This window comes from Myripristis murdjan, chromosome 21, assembly GCF_902150065.1.
Source record: "Myripristis murdjan chromosome 21, fMyrMur1.1, whole genome shotgun sequence".
In the NCBI taxonomy this organism is placed as follows: Eukaryota; Metazoa; Chordata; class Actinopteri; order Holocentriformes; family Holocentridae; genus Myripristis; species Myripristis murdjan.
The window spans coordinates 27,396,521-27,415,707 of NC_044000.1; the positions used below are offsets into that span (position 1 = coordinate 27,396,521).

The 19,187-nt window shown below is 41.9% G+C and overlaps 2 protein-coding genes and 1 long non-coding RNA gene across 4 annotated transcripts in view; 2 read left to right on the forward strand and 1 right to left on the reverse strand.

The window, feature by feature from the left end:
• tgfbr2l (transforming growth factor beta receptor-like) overlaps nucleotides 1-7,508 on the reverse strand; it is a 21,676-nt gene extending 14,168 nt beyond the window's left edge. The window contains exon 1 of the mRNA XM_030080217.1: nucleotides 7,433-7,508. Within this exon, the coding sequence (XP_029936077.1) occupies nucleotides 7,433-7,475 (43 nt within the window). The 5' untranslated portion in view covers nucleotides 7,476-7,508. The remainder of the gene's footprint in view (nucleotides 1-7,432) is intronic.
• A 1,840-nt stretch (nucleotides 7,509-9,348) lies between these two features.
• Nucleotides 9,349-13,723, forward strand: LOC115379400 (alpha-aspartyl dipeptidase). Its single transcript, XM_030080044.1, has 9 exons — nucleotides 9,349-9,563; nucleotides 9,767-9,874; nucleotides 10,996-11,084; nucleotides 11,278-11,352; nucleotides 12,081-12,160; nucleotides 12,413-12,586; nucleotides 12,710-12,769; nucleotides 13,386-13,468; nucleotides 13,579-13,723. Exons 2-9 carry the CDS (start codon nucleotides 9,780-9,782, stop codon nucleotides 13,643-13,645), a joined length of 723 nt encoding a protein of 240 aa, XP_029935904.1. The 5' UTR covers nucleotides 9,349-9,563; nucleotides 9,767-9,779; the 3' UTR covers nucleotides 13,646-13,723.
• An 805-nt stretch (nucleotides 13,724-14,528) lies between these two features.
• LOC115379403 (uncharacterized) overlaps nucleotides 14,529-19,187 on the forward strand; it is a 30,343-nt gene continuing 25,684 nt past the window's right edge. For both annotated transcript variants that reach the window (XR_003930243.1, XR_003930244.1), the window contains exon 1: nucleotides 14,529-15,076. This is a non-coding gene — a long non-coding RNA (uncharacterized LOC115379403). The remainder of the gene's footprint in view (nucleotides 15,077-19,187) is intronic.

Genomic DNA, 19,187 nt, shown 5'->3' on the forward strand with positions numbered 1-19,187 from the left:
ACATTACACATTTAAAAAAAGTCATCCATGTGTAGGGGTGGGACGATACGCTCATCTCCCATTTTGATATTATCATGATCCTGGGGTGCTGATTCGACATGTATCGTGACTCAGTATTAGGAATTACTGTGAGTTTTGTTTTTGAATCCTCCTCTAGTTTGTGTCTGTAAAGTCTGATGAGGCTGTGATGCTCCTAGAGGTCACTAGAGGTCATTTTCTACAGTGAGGTCCAGTTTGACAAAATGCTCTGCCTGCAGTGAAATGGCTGCTATGGGGGCCAACATCATCACACATGAATCAAATGTGGCTCATTGAATCCACAAGAGTCTCAGCTTTCCAGTCAAAGCCAACTGATGCAGCTCCAAGACTGTTTAGGCCCCAGTCTGCACACACACACCATTTTACAACAGGCCACAAGAACACATGTGGACTGCAGGCTTTGGGGCCCAAACTGCATGGGATTAGCAGAAGGTGGGCATATCTGCAAAGGGGAGAGCCGTGGCTGCCCAGAGAACCCATTTTCATTCACACATCTGGAGGTCAGAGGTCAAGGGACCCCTTTGGAAATGGCCAAGCTCATTTTTCCCTCACCAAAATGTAGACAAACTTTGCAGCGATCCTTAAGACATGTTTTGAGGGGATTTCGGTCAAGCAGATTCCTTAAGTCATCTAGTTTCCTGTGATACATATCTTTACTTTAAATTAATTCAGTAATAAACATAATTGTAAAAAAAAAAAAAAGAATTGTGATACTTAAGTGAATAATTTTTTCCCCCACCCCTACACACAGTGTGTGTCTATTTCATGTCAGCACAAAGTAATACATCCAAGTCGCCCCTGGGTCTGGAGCTGGGTGTAACCCGGGCGACTTTTCCCAAATGTGGGGGATGTAATGCTCACTGCTGACTATTTCTATTGTAATCAGGAAACTCTGAGTGTGAGGCATGCAAACTGTGCGCTGACTCAGGTTTGTGTGCAGCATCAGCGTGGAGGAGAACGGCGAGACAACAAGAGACGCCTCGGTGCCTCGATTCAGTCAAAACTGGAATCAAAACGTGTCGGAGCAAAAATGAACAAGACGTTGTTTGTTCTTGTCGGTTTGGACGTCCATGTTGGTTCATCTGAGGGAGAGACGGCTGCACGCATTCACCTCAGCATCATTAACCTCACTGTTTTACTTTACAGGCCTTCTGCTCTAATAAGAAAAATGCTGTGTCACAGTTTCAGTGTGAACATTACAAACAAATTCGCAGCAACTGAGTCACTACAGAGATGTTACAGAGATATTACAGAGATATTACATAGGCATGCTATAGCTCTGCTCCCGACGTGAACAAACTCCTCTGCCAACGCCGGGACATCAGCTGACTGCTCACAGCTGTTGCCATGGCAACGAGAGAGCCACCCATAAACATTCGGAGTTGCCATGAAGCGAAGGCCCGCGCACAGCAGCTGCAGAACGCACAGGAACCTGACGGGAACAGCAGCTTTCCAGAGTTTACAAAGAAATGAATCTGATTAAATGAATCTGATTAAATGAATCGGATTAAATGAATCAGATGAAATGAATCAGATTTAAAAGCCCACTTATAATTCTTCTGCATGGGTGTGTTTATGTTTATTATGTATATATATCCCCATATGTGTGTGTGTGTGTTTGTGTGTGTGCAGTAAATCATATATAAATAATTACTCCAGACTATATCTCTGCTCCCAATCAGGTCCTCATCCCCAGAGACTGTAGCCTTCTCTCTCTCCCTCTCTCTCTCTCTATTCATTTCCTGCAGGGAGTTTCCCCTCAGATGACAGATGGTGTACAGAGCTCAGATGGAGGACAAACATCGCCTATACTTCCCTGCTTCCTGCTGAGTATTTTTCTACACTTTGGTCAAAGTGTCTTCGCTGCAGGATGACGTCCAGCTCCCGCAGCTCCAGTTTGATATCAGCTCTTGACTCGGACATTTCGATCATGATTTATTGACAATATTTCTGTGATTACAACTATCGCCATCTTTTTGAAGTTCTCACATTTGATCCAGATGTTTTCTCCTCTGCCTCTGATCAAACTGTTTGCCAACCGTTCTGCTCTGAGAGTCTGAGCGTGAGCGATGTGCAAGTGCACATTTCAGCCCATCGCTGAAACTGTGATGGTGCACATGTTGCACAAAACCACCAAATGCTGAAATATTTAGTAGAGCTACTGATTTATGATACGTTTTGTTTCCTTGCAGCTTCAAAACATCAGAATCACCTCAACAGCAGCAGACAGAAACATGCTTCCATAGGAAAACTGAGACGAACGCCTTAAAAACACACCGGACCTTCAGAGGCAAGATGCTTTTTCCTACTTTCAGCTGACTGTGATCTGTGATCTCCAGCGTCAAGCCGATGGTGTGCTCTCACCTCGGCTGCTGACACGCCGCAGATCTTTCTGGAAGAAACTCAACGACTTCTGTGTAAGCCGCATCAACCTTCCTGCTAATGCAAAAACAAACAAACAAACAAAATATCCCCCAAAAAACAAAACATTTTCGCCAGCTGGGCGAATCTGCTCATCTCAGATCTTTTCCCTCCTGACGCTCAACCTCCTTTGCAGCTGGCTAACAGCTAACAGTGTGTTCAGGTTAGCTGAGTGACTCTCTTCATGTTTAAGAGACTCGGCTGAAGACACTGGGAAGCTAATCTGCCTCATCACCAATGTAATTACCTTACTTTTACACAGATTACTGTAACTACATTCACCTCCCAGTAATGAGGTAATGTAATTGGGATTATGTTTTAATTATCAAAAATCATATCGCAGTCACTGTTGTAATAAACTTCTCATTACTTCTGTTATTTGAGCAAAGGACCTTTAAAAAGATATGGACTCTCAGTTCGGGGAATGAAGTGTCGGCCTGGTCAGATCAGGATCAGATTTATATATTTTTCTAGTTTTGTTTTCTCCTTCATATAACAGCTGATCTGAGATTTAGAAAGAAACGCAAAAGTAAAGTAATTAGTGACGTAAATATCTTAAGTGATGAGTAACTTTCTTGGTTCCTGTTTGGACTGTCCAGTTCTCCGGTCGGCCTCCAGGATCTGTGAGCCGGCTTCAGGTTTGGGTGTGACGGCACAGAGAAAGGCAAGGTTATCAGTTTTCATTGTATTTACAGTTTCCCGGTCACCACGGCTCGACTAAAGCAAACGTTGTCGTCGGAGGCATTTCTACGCAGCCACAGTCGGTTGAAATCCTTTAAAACTGCGGCTGAACTCTCTCATGTTGTGAGGATCACGAGGGAAACAGAACCAGCGAGCAGTTTTGCCTCGCGACACTCCGGCGTTTACCAGCTCCTGATGTGGAATCAACTGAGACTTTTTTTTTGTTTTTTGCCAAATGACAGCCTTGATCAAATCTTGGCTTTACGAGCACAACGGCACCGCGGTGGTAACTGGAATCGTGACTCAAATTTCCACAGAAAACTTTGAAAACTTTTTTGAACTGCTTTTTTTTTTTTCTTTCTTCTACAGTTTTGTTTACGCAGGCCGGGGCTTCAGGGAGGAGAGAGTGTCGCTCGTTCATGTCAGCCTTTCTCAGGCGGTTTGCGGGTTGAATCCCGGTGATGTCTGAGTCACGATCCAGTTTCTCCGACCCTCAAGGCTGGAGTTTGCAGAAAAGGGCGATTCCAGATGGGAGAGATTTAGGTGAGGAAATGAATCAGAAACACCCATTTAGCACCGAGCAAACCACCAAACCGGTCCAGAGTGATGCTGAAAAAAGCCCATCAACATCACCATGAGTGTATAAATATCAAACCACATAAATAAGAAAAAAACCCACAAGTTTAACCTCATCAACGTGACTTTTCCCTTAAATTTCCCCTTAAGTCGCCTCAAAGTTGTAAATAAAACATGTTTTCTGGTCTCCTCCATGTAAAGCTCCATCTCTCTGATACTGAGGGAAATATTCAAAGCCAAGATGCTGTTGTTTTATGGCTGCAGAATTACATCAAATAGAAAAGATCTGCATGTCTCGTGCTTCATTTTAGACACATTTCCCTGGAATTCAGCAGCTCATGTTTGGGATTTCTGGAAACCTCAGGATCTCAGCTAGAGTTTACAATAAAGTTCTGAGGGTTTGAACAGAGAATCTCTTCAGTTTCCCACCATCTGCAAACCCATGACAGCTGCTCTTAAAAATAACTTGAATCACAAAACACTTTTTTAAAGAAAGGTCACCTGAATCATTCAATTCAGGAAAAAAAAAAAAAAAAAAAAAAACATATTCTGGATTCTTGACATTTTTGAAATATTGAATGATGATTTTCAGGTAATGATATTTTCCCCCAGTGGAAATGTGTTTTTTGTTTTTTAGGTTGTTTTGTTGAGTATAGCAGATATTTTGGGGTTACCTTGACAGGAAAACTTCCCTGAGTTTTGCTCCATCAACCTCTTCAGTCCTGCCAGTCCATTGGTGGGTTCATCATTACAAATGCCAAGCGTTTCCCAAACCCTCAGAAATTTAAATTAAACTCTAGTGGAGATCCTGAGGTTCCCAAAGATCCCAAACATGAGCTGCTGAATTCCAGGGAAATGTGTCTAAAATGATGCAGGAGACATGTAGATCTTTTCTATCTGATGTGATTCTGCAGCCATAAAACAACGACGTCTCTGCTTTGAATATTTCCCTCAGAATCAGAGAGATGGAGCTTCAACATGGAGGAGACTATGTCCAGAAAACATATTTTATTTATAACTTTGAAGTGACTTAAGGGGAAATTTAATGTGAAATCAGAGTTCAAGTGATTAAAGGAAGCATCAAACTACATTTTTTTTTTAATAACTTTGATGCAACTTGAGGGGAAATTCAGGGCTGTCAAACTAAGGATGTGTTGTCATAGCTCTAGCTTTGTTTAGCTCCAGACAATTAGGCAAACATGAAACCGAAGTAAAGCCTGTTAATGTGCGCCTTCTACCATTGCAAAAACCCGACTGACGAACTTGTTTTACTGAACCTGGGTGGAAACTCCGTGAACGAAACTCCTGATCCAGATCAAATTCTGGTCTGTAAAGCTCAGCTGTCAACACTCTGATGAGCTTTAATAACCTCAAGAAACACAAGAACAAGTAATAAAACGTCCCCATGAAGCACAGTAATGACCTTGTAGCGGCTTCTTATGGTGCGAATGAAGAGCATCATTAATTTACAAAACATAAACGTCCATAAATAATGCAGCAGCCAGAGGGTCAAGAACTATTTCTCTACCGGAAATAATTAAGTTTATTAAAATGTCACTGCTGGCAACACGCTCCCTTAATCAGGATTTTAATCAGAGCAGCAGATTAAACTCTTTAAGATGTCACTAGTTTTTAAGTTATGTGTCATGTGTATTTGATTACTTTGTTGTGTGTGCTTCCTCTGTTGTGAAACTAATTGCCCCATTGGGGACAAATAAAGATATTGATTGATTGACTGATTGATTGATTAATCCAACAATAATCATGTAGTTATGAGTGGTCCTGTAAGGGTTTTCTCTGTGAATTTAAGGCTTTGTAAGATCTTTTTAAGAGAAATTAACTTAACCTGAGATGGATTTTGGGGCAAATCATCTTCGTCCACATCAGCAGAGGCGGAGGTAAAGAAATATATTTACCTTTACTTGTACTTGTACTTGTGTACTTTTACTTAAAACCAGTAATTTGACTTTTCCTTCAGTCCATTTGCTGCCTGAGTTTTGTCCTTCACTATATTTACATATATTACATACATTTTTCACAATAAAAGCTCAGTCAGTAAAGATGATTAGAGGAACCTTCTACTTTTTGTCATTTTTAAATTTCGCAATAAAAGCTGCACCATGAAAAACTGCAGCGAGGACCATTTAGACTCAAGTGGCATGGAAGAGATCCCAGCTAACACAGTTACTGTTTGGAAAAAGGAGCTCAGTCACTTTTACTGCCAGGACATTTGACATGAGACACTTTGTACTTTTACTGCAGTAGATTTTTACTGCACTACTTCTACTTCTACTGCAGTCAGATACCAGCAGAGGAACAGTACTTTCTCTCTGTTGTAGGTAAATATATAGAATACATGAAGGTTAATTTTGCGATACAGGCATGGTGAGTATAAAAGTCCAGTCTTGGTTCAGTGGTTGACTTGGAACAATCAGAAATGTGGCCTCTGCCGCACAGAAACTGAACAAATTAAATTAGTTAATTAAATCCATGATGAATTAAAACCTTGTAAATTCAAACTGAAGTCTATTGAGTGAGTTAAGGTGTAAGATTTCTCGCCTAAACTCGACTTTAAGACATCTGAAAAGTTTTCAAGGCCCCACACACGTCCTGCCTGAAGGGGCAAACCTTTTTATTTTATTATATCTGTTCAAAGCGTGTGTTTTTGTACCAAACCATAGATGTTTGTATATTTCTGAGCTCTCATTAAGCACTTTTATTTTGATTAGACTCTGTAACAATACCTTCAAGTAAATTATTATAAACATCTGAGCTAACATGAGTCTCAGACTGCATCTCCTTTTAGGACAAAACTAAATCATTATCTTGTACATGTAATCCTCTCTGGTGTGTATTTATGATATTTCCTGCTGTTAACGTGTTGCTGAAACTGTATTTAGTGCCTGGTGTGTAAAAACCTTTGCCAAAAACATGACAGAGCTCAGAGGAAACAAAAATACAAATATGATCTGCATCTAAAACCACAAAATTCAAGCTCTAACACGGTGACAAGCACCTGAACCCCTCTGGGTGCTCTGGCACCGTGTTTTCTGAGAGTGTGGAGTGGATTTCTGCTAGCAGACCAGGAGAAGGAGCAAGGAGAGGAGCAACAGTCCAGTGTAAACACCACTCTGCTGCCCCATCGCCCCTCACATGAAGTGTGTGTCGTCAAACTGGAACAAAACCAGAACAAAACCAAAACCTCCATCACCCTGACGCCTGGCTGAAGCTCAACCCTGAAGCTGGTCCTGGTTTGGCCAGTCCAAGCCGGCGGTGTGACTCCACTCAACTGAGAGTGAAATGTCCTCCACACCATGAAGATCACAGCTCAGGCACAGAGAGGGGAGCCTTCACATGTACAGTGACGGGACGTCCCGGCCTGTCAGAGCCACAGCACTTACAACAGTTAGCCTGTAAAACTTCATCTGAAATGATGGGAGCTTCAACAGGCAAGGAAGGAAGGAAGGAAGGAAGGAAGGAAGGAATGAAGGAAGGAAGGAAAGAAATAAAAGAGGGAAAAGAAAGAAAGAAAGTTGGCATCTTTGCTGTCAGAGTCCACTCCTCTCTACTTCACTGTTTCCTCATCACCTCTCCTCTGCGGCCCAGACTAAAAGTTACAGAGTAAAATGAAGCAGATTTCAGAGAGCACCCCCCCCTCAGCACGGCGACATATCCCTCCGCCGCGAGCAGAACAGAGAGTTAGAGCGGGACTCACACACGGTCAGCAGCAGCGGGACGATCCAGCGCCGAGCCATCATCCGCCACCGAGTCAAGCCAGACAAAGCGCTCCGAGTCCGGCCGCGGAGTCAGCAGAGCCCCGGGCCGCCGGAGGGAGAGAGGGAGAGAGAGAGAGAGAGAGAGGGAGAGAGGGGCTCCATCCAGATGTTTTTCATCCAGATGTGAGCTGGCTCCGCCCACCGCAGCCGGGCGGTGTTTCTAGCCGAGACTTTCAGTGTCACACTGAGGAGGAGGAGGAGGAGGAGGAGGAGGAGGATGAAGATCATGGTGATGAGGATGATGATGACGCGTGCTGTTGTTGCTCACTGCTGCTGGACAGTTGGTGAAGAAAGGACACGTGGATAAATACATGCAGGATTTAAGCAGTCAATAAATAAATACATAAACAAATGATTCAGTTACTTGGTGAATAAATGAGTAAATGGATACGTCCAGAAGAAAACAAAAAACTAAACACACACACACACACACACACACACACACACACACACACACACACACACACACACACACACACACTGAAATAGCTTAGTGAATAGATAGATAGATAGATAGATAAGTGGCTAGGTAAGAGAGAGAATAAATAAATAAAAAATAAATACATGGATATATGATCATGGTGATGTTGCTGGTGATGATTATATTGAAACTTTGTAGTTACAACTCGATAAACAGATGAATGACTCTGTAATATGAAAGCATACACAGGAAAGTAAGTAAACAAATAAATAAATGAGGAATAAAACAATTATTTAATTGTAACCCATTTTGTTTCCAGATTATACTACTGATACTACTACTACTACTAATAACAACAACGACAACAACAACAACAGTAGTAGTAGTAGTAATAATAATAATAATAATAATAATAATAATAATAATTGCCACTGTTAAAAATAAAAAGAATAAATCAAAAATAAAGTAAATTAGTTGTGAATAAATACATATAGAATAAATTAGTCATGGCTAACTAATGAATAAATAAATAAATTACAAATAATTTGTTGATATTTGTTGATAAGAACTGAACCATCAATGTTCATTATGACTAATAGATGTGTAAATGTATCAAAGTGACATCACTCATGTGTGTGAGATCCAACACACACACACACACACACACAGAGAGAGAGAGAGAGAGAGAGAGAGAGAGAGAGAGAGAGAGAGAGAGAGAGAGAGAGAGAGAGAGAGAGAGAGAGAGAGAGAGAGAGAGACACTACAGTGTTAACAGGCTTATTCCAGTTCATTAGTTGTTTTAATCAAATCACAGCCAAAATCCTGCACACACACACACACACACACACACACACACACACACACACAGCTGCAGGGTCTGAGTCACTTTGTTCATGTTTAATTAACATGATTAACAGTATTAATGACATCACTGCAACATTATTATGAAATCTGTGTAAGAACTTATGATCGTGTGTGTGTGTGTGTGTGTGTGTGATTTCTGGTGTTATTTTTTTATTTATTTATTTTATTACTTTTCTTCTAGTTCTTCTTCTTCTTATAAAACTCCAGACCAAAGCTGACCTCGGCTCACGTGCTTCACTTTATCACCTGCAGCTTGAATTCTAAAGCTTATCAACAAACAAATCAAGGTAACATGAGTAAGTTACATGGACAGTTTATTATTATTATTATTATTATTATTGTTGTTGTTGTTGTTGTTGTTGTTGTTGTTGTTGTTATAATTAAAAAATCATCATTCAATTTTTTTCCCCGCACCATAAACACTATAGTATGCGACAAATTAATATTTACAATATCGATTATTGGTAGTGGGAGCTTTCCGAGGCGGACCTGAACGCACCAGGGTAAGCGGTGCTGTGCTGCCCCCTGCCGGCCGAGGGCAGGAACAGCTCGGCGTGCTGCTGTCACGTGACCAGTCAGCTGCGTGGCGGAAGTGAATTAGCAAAACATTGAAATTAAAATCCAAACAAAACGTTCAGAGTTCCTCGTGTTCCGTAAAGTTAAAGTTTAATTAATTTAAATCTCCGAATGTGGGAGAGTTCACTGCCGGAGTGAAGCGGGACGTCCTGACTGTCGTGCAGTTATCCATGGCTCAGGTTCAGTGTTAAGGACAGTGAACGCAACAGGTAACTTCAGATTTTAACGCAGTTTTATTGATGCCACTGATTTCCTAATCTGTGGTATGTGTGTGTTTTATTAACGGAGCAGCTCTGAACTCTGAACTTCGCCCTCCGGACTCCTTCTTCCTCTGTCACATTGGAATAAAAAGTGAAGTGTCTGCAGTTTTTCCCACTTCTCCTTCTTCTCCTTCTTGCTGCCTGTCCTCCAGTGTGAGTCCAGGGATGAAGAGGAGGCTCCTGCTGGTGTCCAACTCCACCCTGCACGGCAGCGGCTACCTGGACCACTGCCAGACCAACATCCAGAGCTTCTTCGGAAGGTAAGCTCACCTGGGAGGAACCCCTTCACCTTACCGTCGGAGCAGAGGAGCGTTCACATGCGCAGCTCTCAACCTCAGACCTCCTCTGATCTGATTTCCGTTCGGAAAGTTTGAATTTTAATGATTACTTACTAATTTGCTGATATATACGCCTCCTTTATCAAAACCAACAACTTGGTATGAATCGTTAGGATCTCCTACTAATTTCGGCTTATCACTAATCCACTAACCAGCGCCTGAAATTACTGTTTAATTAATAAAAAATAGTTTGTGTGAAGGACTAGCGCAGGGGTGTCAAACTCGTGCCATGGAGGGCCGAGAGGCTGCAGGTTTTCATTCCAACCAACAACTCCACCAGGTGATTTCACTGATTAGTCCCGCCTCTCTGTTTGGAGGTAGGGTGATCAGTGAAATCACCTGGAGGAGTTGTTGGTTGGAATGAAAACCTGCAGCCTCTCGGCCCTCCATGGCACGAGTTTGACACCCCTGGACTAGCGTCTCACACTGCACACTGTCGTTCACCGCCTGTGGATCTCACAGTGCAGAGAGGAATGAGACTATATCAGATATTCTATTATACTGTGTGTTGTTTAGTTTATTGAATTTATGCCGAATTGAAGAGCGGCTTCTAATCACCTCGTTCAGAGTTCAAGTCATGTGTTACTCATGTGTGTTAAGTTACCACGAGGGAAGTAAACTATAAAGTGCCAGATTTATGAATGGAGTCTGGTGTCTGTGGAGATTGTTGTCTTCAACCTAACCCAATGGAGTCGGGTGTGTCCATACTTTATGTTGGTGAAAGCGAAACAAAGCAATGCTAATTAAGAGAGTGTTACCTCACAGTTGTCCGTTCATTAAGTTTGTTTTACTCTACAATCAATAATTTACTTTTTAAGCCTCTTTTATATATCACTTTATATTTCATTCATCATGTGATCTCGTCCTCCTGGTTGATTACTCTGCTGAATCCATATCATTTATAATAACTGACAGTCACATATTTGACAGTGGCAGGCTAAGTGAATCTTTGGCACTATTCTATTCTACTCTATTTTATTCTGTTCTGTTCTATTCCATTCCATTCCATTCCATTCTATTGAAATGTGTGCTCTGGGTTGCAGAGATGTGAAGAAAGTTCTGTTTGTTCCTTACGCTCTGCACGACAGAGATGCTTACACCAAGACAGCCAGGACCAAGTTTGATGCTCTGGGTAAATGTGTGTGTGTGTGTGTGTGTGTGTGTTATGTCATATCAGTGATAACAGACTGTGACTTGGCTCCACATTCTGGCTTCTGAAACCATCTGAAAAAATCGTTTTCTGAATAAAGCTGGATAACAGATTTTCTGGACAGTAATTGCATGATAAGTTTTTGTGTTTTAATATTAATAATTTTCTGCTGCAGGTTATGACCTGGACAGCATCCACGAGGCCTCGGACCCCGTCGAGGCCGTCAGGAAGGCCCAGGGCATTTTTATAGGTGAGAAACTGAACAGGCAGACAATGGGAAGCAGGGACTCCCAAACTGTTTGAGGCCAGGAGGCGCCGCGTATTCTGTTTAGTCAAATGAAGCTGTCACACTGCAAAAACTCAAAATCTTACCAAGAATATTTGTCTTATTTCTGTGGAAAACTTTTTTCAGTGGAAAAAGTGAAAATTCACTTGAAACAAGTGAAAATTGTCTAAAAACAAGTTATTTCTTAGGTGATCATGTCTTATTTTAAGTGTAATGAGATATTTTGACTAGAAATAAGACAAATATTCTTGGTAAGATTTTGAGTTTTTGCAGTGCAGAAAAGATGTTCCACTGTCGGTGCAGATTTATCAGCCACCAGGGTCAACCCACATTTGACCTGCATTTAGCTGTCAAACACCGTCTTACACTCAATATGAGGCCTCAACTAAAGTTTGTGTTATTTTTGGTTATTATAGATCATTTACATCCGTTCATGTGAAAACCATCAGTTTTAACATATTTTACATTAAATCTAAAAAAACAAAAGAAAAATAAATAATTGACTACCAATGGCTGGAAAACTTAAGCTTAAGTTTAATGTGTTTTAATTACATGTAAAGGGGATGTAAGAGAGTGTGTGCTTGTGTGTGTGTGTGTGTGTGTGTGTGTGTGTGTGTGTGTGTGTGTGTGTGTGTGTGTGTGTGTGTGTGTGTGTGTGTGCTTGTGTGTGTGTATGCGTGTGTGTTTTCCAGGAGGAGGAAACACCTTCCGGCTGCTGAAGTGTCTCTATGACAACAAGGTGGTGTCTGAGATCAGGAAGAGGGTGCTGGAGGTGACACGCACGCACACACGCACGCACACACGCACGCACGCACGCACACACGCACGCACGCACGCACACACGCACGCACGCACGCACACAAACATTTCTTCTTCTTTCTTTCTTTCCTTCCGTTCCATCATTTTTACACCATTTTCTTCTCTTCTTGCATCCCTTCCTTCTTAACACCATCTTTCTCTCTCTCTCTCTCTCTCTCTCTCTCTTTCCCTCACACACACACACACACACACACACTCCCTCCAGGACGGTGTTCCCTACATGGGCTCCAGTGCGGGGACGAACGTCTCCACCGTCAGCATCAGCACCACCAACGACATGCCCATCGTCTTCCCTCCGTCCTTCGCCGCCATCGGCCTCGTTCCCTTCAACATCAACCCACACTACCTGGACCCCGACCCCGCCAGCCGCCACATGGGGGTGAGCGCCACCGCTGGGACCGGTCAACCGATCAATCGACCGATCGATCCCAGCTTCACTGAGATCACTGAGCGCGTTGCTGCCTCAATGTGATGAAGGCGACATGTTGGTTTGTCTCCACAGGAAACCAGAGAGCAGAGGATCAGCCAGTACCACGAGGAGCCTGACACACCCAGTGTACTGGTGAGAGAGAGAGAGAGAGAGAGAGAGAGAGAGAACCATACAACACGAATCATGATATGACATAAGTCACAGCACGATACAACCAGAAATGATTCATGACATGATACGATACAATACAATAACATGATTCACGATACGATCCATGATGCCATATAATATGATTCTTAATGTGAAACAGTCACGATACAATATGATTTACAATATATGATATGACGTGATTCATGATATGATATAATACAATAACAAATGATTTACAATACAATCCACGATACAATTCACGATGTGATACGATACGATAAATGATACTTCTTATTCCGGACAAAGTTAAGGTTTTTTTTTTTTTTTTTTTTTACAATTATTGTAATTAATATATAAAAATGTATTTAAATTAAAAAATTAAATGACTGTTATCTTTAATAATAATAATAATAATAATGAGCAGAAGAAAAAGAGGAATACCGTCTATATGAATGTACTTTCTGTGTTATCTTGAATTTAATCAAACTAATTGTAATTTAAGTTTAACTTAAATTCTGATTATTCTGATTATTGATCTGATTATTGATGGAAACAGTGATGGCTTATTGATCTGGTATTGGTTGGTGTGTGTCGTCAGGGCCTGAGGGAGGGCTCCATGCTGCTGGTGGAGGGAAATAAAGCCACGCTGCTGGGAACCACCAAGGCCAGACTATTCACTAGGTCACACACACACACACACACACACACGATGAGAAGTCTTGGTTTGGGGTGTTGCAGAATGTTTAGAAATTGTGTGTATGTGTGTGTGTGTGTGTGTGTTTGTGTTGCAGGGGAAAGCCCACCGTGGAATACGACCCCGGCAGCGACCTCAGCTTCCTGCTGACTGACGCACACTGACCAATCAGAGGGAAGCAGGAAGTGTGTCATCAGGATCTGGGCTGTGTTTTCTGCTTAAGAAACATTAAACATTTTACAGCAAACCTCACTGTGTGTGTGTGTGTGTGTGTGTGTGTGTGTGTGTGTGACGACGTTACATTGCTGGCTCAGGAGAGAACTTTTAGAGCTTTACAACAAGCTGAAAAAAAAAAAAACGAATAAAGAAATGCAAAAAGGTCCAAAGCAGAGACATACTGCAGAGAAAAAAGACCAAAAGAAATAAGAAATCAAAAATTCAGAAAATGTAAGAAATCAGCATCTTGCAACATCGCTCCCACAGTGTCTGGAAAAGTATGAGCAAGTACTGGAATATGATTTTGACCTTTTCCAGTTCTGGAAATTTATGGGAAAATCAAGAAAAAATACGGAAAAATATTGTAATTTCTAGACTATTGTTTTCTATAATGTGCAGTTGATAAAATTACTACAAACAGATCACAATTTTTTTTTTTTTTTTTTTTTTTTGGATCACCAGTCGCAATACAGCCATGTGTCGCAACATTTTGTGTGGCAGTATTGCGTTAATACATAGACGTCAAGTATCGACTCTGCATCGGCAGGAGTGGATGCGACGTTTCCTGCAGGTTGTTGTGACGGAGCTGGTCCGTCTGTTTGCTGCAATAAAAACGACTGAAGTGAGTCGAACAGAATGAAAACTTTATCAGATAAATCAGATCATGACAAAGTTTTCCTTCCAGGACGGAATTTACATTTGAAAAAGGGCAATAAATCCTGACATATTATCACGATACTGGATTGGCTCCAACACATGTCAATCATGCGCTGGATTTCTGGTGGTTTTGATTGGTTGTCTATTTGCGGAGGGGCGGGGCTTGCAGGCTGGTAGACGTTGATGTTTCAGTGAGAGGAGGATGGCAGCGACATAGTGGAAGAAAACTTCACCTACAGGAGGAGCAAGACCTGAGAAATATCCCGAAGCCCAGTGGCGATTTTCAGCCTGTTGATACCAGCCAGCAAACCAAGCTACCGCCGCTAGCTTAGCGACATTAGCCCGTTAGCCACTAGCTTAGCGACATTAGCCCGTTAGCCACTAGCTTAGCGACATTAGCGCGAGAGCCGCTAGCTTGGTGACATTAGCCCGTTAGCCGCTAGCTTGGCCACATTAGCCCGTTAGCCGCTAGCTTGGCGACACTAGCCCCGACAGCCCGGCGGCACCGGGCCCAGTGGCTTCCCGCCCCCAGAGCCTCGGCAAGAGGAGCTAGTCGGGCCCGGCGCACCTGTCTCTTCTGCAGCTTCCAGTAAAGAGCTGCCAGATTCCTGCAGCGCGGGGCCTGGTCTCCAGGGAGACGGACGTCCAGGCTGACCGGGTCAAAACGCTGCCGGAGGCCGGAATAAAGCAGCAGATGTGCCGGCATCAGAGCGCTGCAACAGGTAGGCTCACCTGCAGGGGTTTACTCTCTCATGAGTAGGGTTGGGAACCGGAACCGTTTCTTTGTTTTTCAGAACCGGTTCCGAAATTGAAGAAATGGAGCCGGATCCATCATTTTTGCAAAACCGGTTCCCACAACGATTCCTGGAATTTCTCATCTGCATTCATTTTGATGAGTTGTGTGCACTGAAGCGACTGTGGTGACGTCACGTCACCTTCAAGACTGAGCGGCCCGGCTAATTCGGCTTATTTTTAATATTCAGTCTATGTTATCACAGGCATACTACTGCTCATTCATTGGTACTTGAATTGTTAGGTGTGTTTGATAAGTTATTTACATTTTTAAAACAAATATTAATTTAACCCTCCTATTATGTTTGGGGTCAATTTGACCCCAGCCAATGTTTAACGTCTCTAAATAAATGATTAACATCATTTTTTTTGCTTCATATTTAATGACTTTTCCTGATGTAATGGGCACTACCGGGTAAAGATGAAATTCACATGATGATATGTTTTCAATGTCCTGTACACACTTTGTACGCATCGGTTATAAATAACACAAATCTGTACTTAGAAATAATATAAAGCCATTAAAACACCAAAATTAATATTTCTTTCCAATTTTAGGTCAATCAGTGAGATTTTATGGTGATTTGCATATTTTGCCATTGTTGCATAATAGGAATACTGGATGTATAAGTGGGGGTGGGGGGGAGTTATGTTTTATTTAAAGGACTATTTAGGTCGTCAACAAAGAAACATAAAGTACCGACACATAAACTTTGATAACAATTTTAGTTATAATAATTTTGTGGAAGTTTAAACTGCAGGCATCAAATTGACCCCAAACATAAAGGATGTTCAAAAATGTGAACATAACAGGAGGGTTAACATATTGTTAAATTATTGTAGTCAAGCTTACTGGTAAACATCTACTCCTTCAAGATAATTTATTATGTTCTACAACTCATAAACATACACTAACACTACATTACTAACACTACTTATTACTTGTTTATTTTAAGTATAATGGTGTCAAAAAAATGCAAAAATGTATATATTTGGAACCGTTATCAGAACTGGTAGGAACCGGAATCGTTAAGAGGGAATCGTTTAGGAATCGGAATAGTTAAAATCCAAACGGGCCCCAACCCTACTCATGAGGAGCCACTTTCACAGGTGAGCAGCTGCACCTCACAGCTGATCCTGGAGCAACTCAGAGACTCACAGATTTGAATTTTGTCAAAATTAATTTCTTATTCTCAGGTAAAGTCTTACAATTTCAGGAGAAATAGATTTGGAGCTGATAGATAGATAGGTAGGTAGGTATACTTTATTGATGCCAAACTGGGAAATTCACACTGGAGAAGCTGTTTGATATACAATGTGAATACTTGCCCTAAACCTCCTGTTATCTTTGGGCTCTGAACCCATTCAGTATTCAGGGTTTTTCCAGGCTCACATTGAGGCAGAGGTGGTGCCATCCTGATTATGCGCACACATGCATGTATACCTAGTCTTCAACTGGCTCAAGCAAACACTTTTTACAGGCAACATATTTTGTGTTTTAGGAGTCTAATATATAATTAAGAAAATGACAATTATCATGTAAAAGCATATTTTATTAAAAAATAAATATAAATAAGAAGGTACCCTGTTCAACATTAAGTTCACTGCAAAAATTTAAAATCTTACCAAGAATATTTCTTATTTCTAGTCCAAAAAATACTCTCATTATTGAAGAAATGAGAAACATGCTTGGTAAGATTTTTAGTTTTTGTAGTGTTAAAAACGCTGCACCGCCGGTGTGTGTTGGGCTTTAGCCACAGCAGTGCATAGTGCTGGATAGAGATGCAGAAGATACACTGCTGTGAATGGACCCAAACTACCAGTGTATTTTCACGGCCTACAAGAGGTCCCACCTCAAAATAAGTGATAGCCGTGAAAATACGCTATGCGCTGCTGTGGCTAACTGGGGGGGAGCAGAGAGCTGTCTACTGCAGATAACGTACTTACAAGCCCTCTTCAAAAAAAAAAAAAGAACTATCCCTTTAAGGTGACAACACCCCTGCGCAACAGACAGAACATTGCATTAAAAGACATTTATCTACACATCTCACAGCCTGAGACAGAACATTTCAACATTTCTGATACAGACATGAAGAGTGATAGTGTTCTCAATCATATATTACAATTTTGAGTGCAGAGAATAGCCTCTCCACATCTGCAGTCTGGACAGGGGCTGTGAGAGCTATTGCAGCTGCAAGCTCAGAGTTGGATATAGCTCAGACGCTTCTGGAGAGACTAGCCACAGCAGCACCTCCTCTAGGGATTTGATCTGAAGTAGAGCAAAGTGAGAACAAAGATTTAAAAAAATATTCTGCAAAACAAATAGACGGTTGTGTTGGTGATACAGTTAATGTAACTGATATTTAGTACCTTCAGATCAGGACTTTTCACTCTCAGTCTGTAGGAGGTCCACTCAGACACTAGGTCAGACTCCCTCAGTCTTGGGAACTGCTCTGCCAGTGTCCTCATCTCAGCATCCCCATACTCAGCAGAGTTTGTCAGAATTTGCCTGGGAGAGAACACACTGAAGACAGGAATAGCATTTCAATTAACAGGAAAACCAAGGACTGTGGTATTGTTCTCATACCTCCCGCTCCACCTGGGAGAAGAAAAGGTTTCTCTTTTGAAAAACCAGAAACTGCCGGTGGATCTTCTCATGCACCAGTTGCATTAGGCACAGGGCAGGCGGAAAGAACTGGTCCTTTACAAAGGAATACAGTTCTTGAGATGTTGGCTCATTCCAGGCTTGGAGTGAGAGGTCTGCGATGAGAACAGGCAGAATCCAGCGCATCACATCTGTTGCTTCCTTATTTGACTCCCATCTGGTAGCGGAGGGGGTGGGGGGGGGGTTGGGGTGGGGGCAGTGACAGTGTCACGGGGGTCCGGTGGGTCCCCCCCTCCTATAACGGGAGTTGCTAGTTAGCTGGTAAACTAGGCCCTTACATAGCAAGCATATGCTTAGAGCTAAATGGCTAATGTTAGTTAGCAAGACAAGACAAGCAGACCATGCTGGAATTAACATTAGAACTAGCTAACGTTAGCTGGCTAATTAGTTCGCTATCTTGCTAATGGAAATTCCAGCATCATATGGCCCGCTTGTCTTGCTAACTAACGTTAGCCATTTTGCTCGAAGCATAACGTTATGCAAGGTCTAATTTAACGTAAGGTGGTTCCTTCAAACTAACGTTAAAACTTTCCATCGGACTCGGAAGCCAGGCGTCTCTTCCAAACTACGCGATTCACGTGAATGACCCGATTGACCAAAAAAAAAAAAAAAAAAAAAAACGGCGATTGTAGTCGAAAGGCAACAAGTTTGCATGCCTGAGAAGTGCAACTCCAACTCTGTGCTGCCTGAGAATAACTCAAGAAAATACACATTACATACTTTTAGTTAAATTTATTGAACAACTGACAATCAAACCAAGTTTAGAAGTATAAAATATGACAAGCAAGTCCTCCTCGACTGAATCTACTTCGAGCCGCTTCTACATTTGAACCGTCCTCCGTTTCCTCAGCGTCTCTTTCCCTTCTTGTTGCAGACTGGAGGGGGTGGAGTCACGTGACTACACACGCTGTACACATAGTACAGCGTCTTAAAGGGACATGAACATGTCTACCTACATACAGCCAAAAAAGACAAAAATGACTTTTATTCTGTTTTTTTTTTTTTTTTTTTTTTTTAAATACCAAACATACCGACATGAGCAAAGTGACGTCGGTTATCGTCATAAATTTCGGTATCGGTAAATTTTCGGTATATCGCCCAGTCCTAATCTGAATAATCTCGCACTGAATGCTGCTAACCTGCACTTTTATCTGGGGGAGTTCAAAAAGCCTCTCCATTTCCTTAAGACTGCTGGTCCTATTACTGGAGGCCTGGTAGAACCAGAATATTGTTCCAACAGTCCTGGCATATTTGCTGAGGTATGGTACCTGTAACGTTAATTGTCTGCACTATTTCACCTGCACTATTGACCCTCTTCGTCGCGAGGTCGCTTTTTAAAGTAGTAGCTGATTGTACCACGCATATCTGCAATGCTA

Bases quoted from the DNA above. Each gene is read 5' to 3' on its own strand.
- LOC115379400 (XM_030080044.1), top strand. From the start codon at position 9,780: ATGAAGAGGAGGCTCCTGCTGGTGTCCAACTCCACCCTGCACGGCAGC. The intron at 12,587-12,709 runs GTGAGCGCCACC...TTGTCTCCACAG, and splicing joins CCGCCAGCCGCCACATGGGG to GAAACCAGAGAGCAGAGGAT. The intron at 13,469-13,578 runs GTCACACACACA...TTTGTGTTGCAG, and splicing joins AAGGCCAGACTATTCACTAG to GGGAAAGCCCACCGTGGAAT.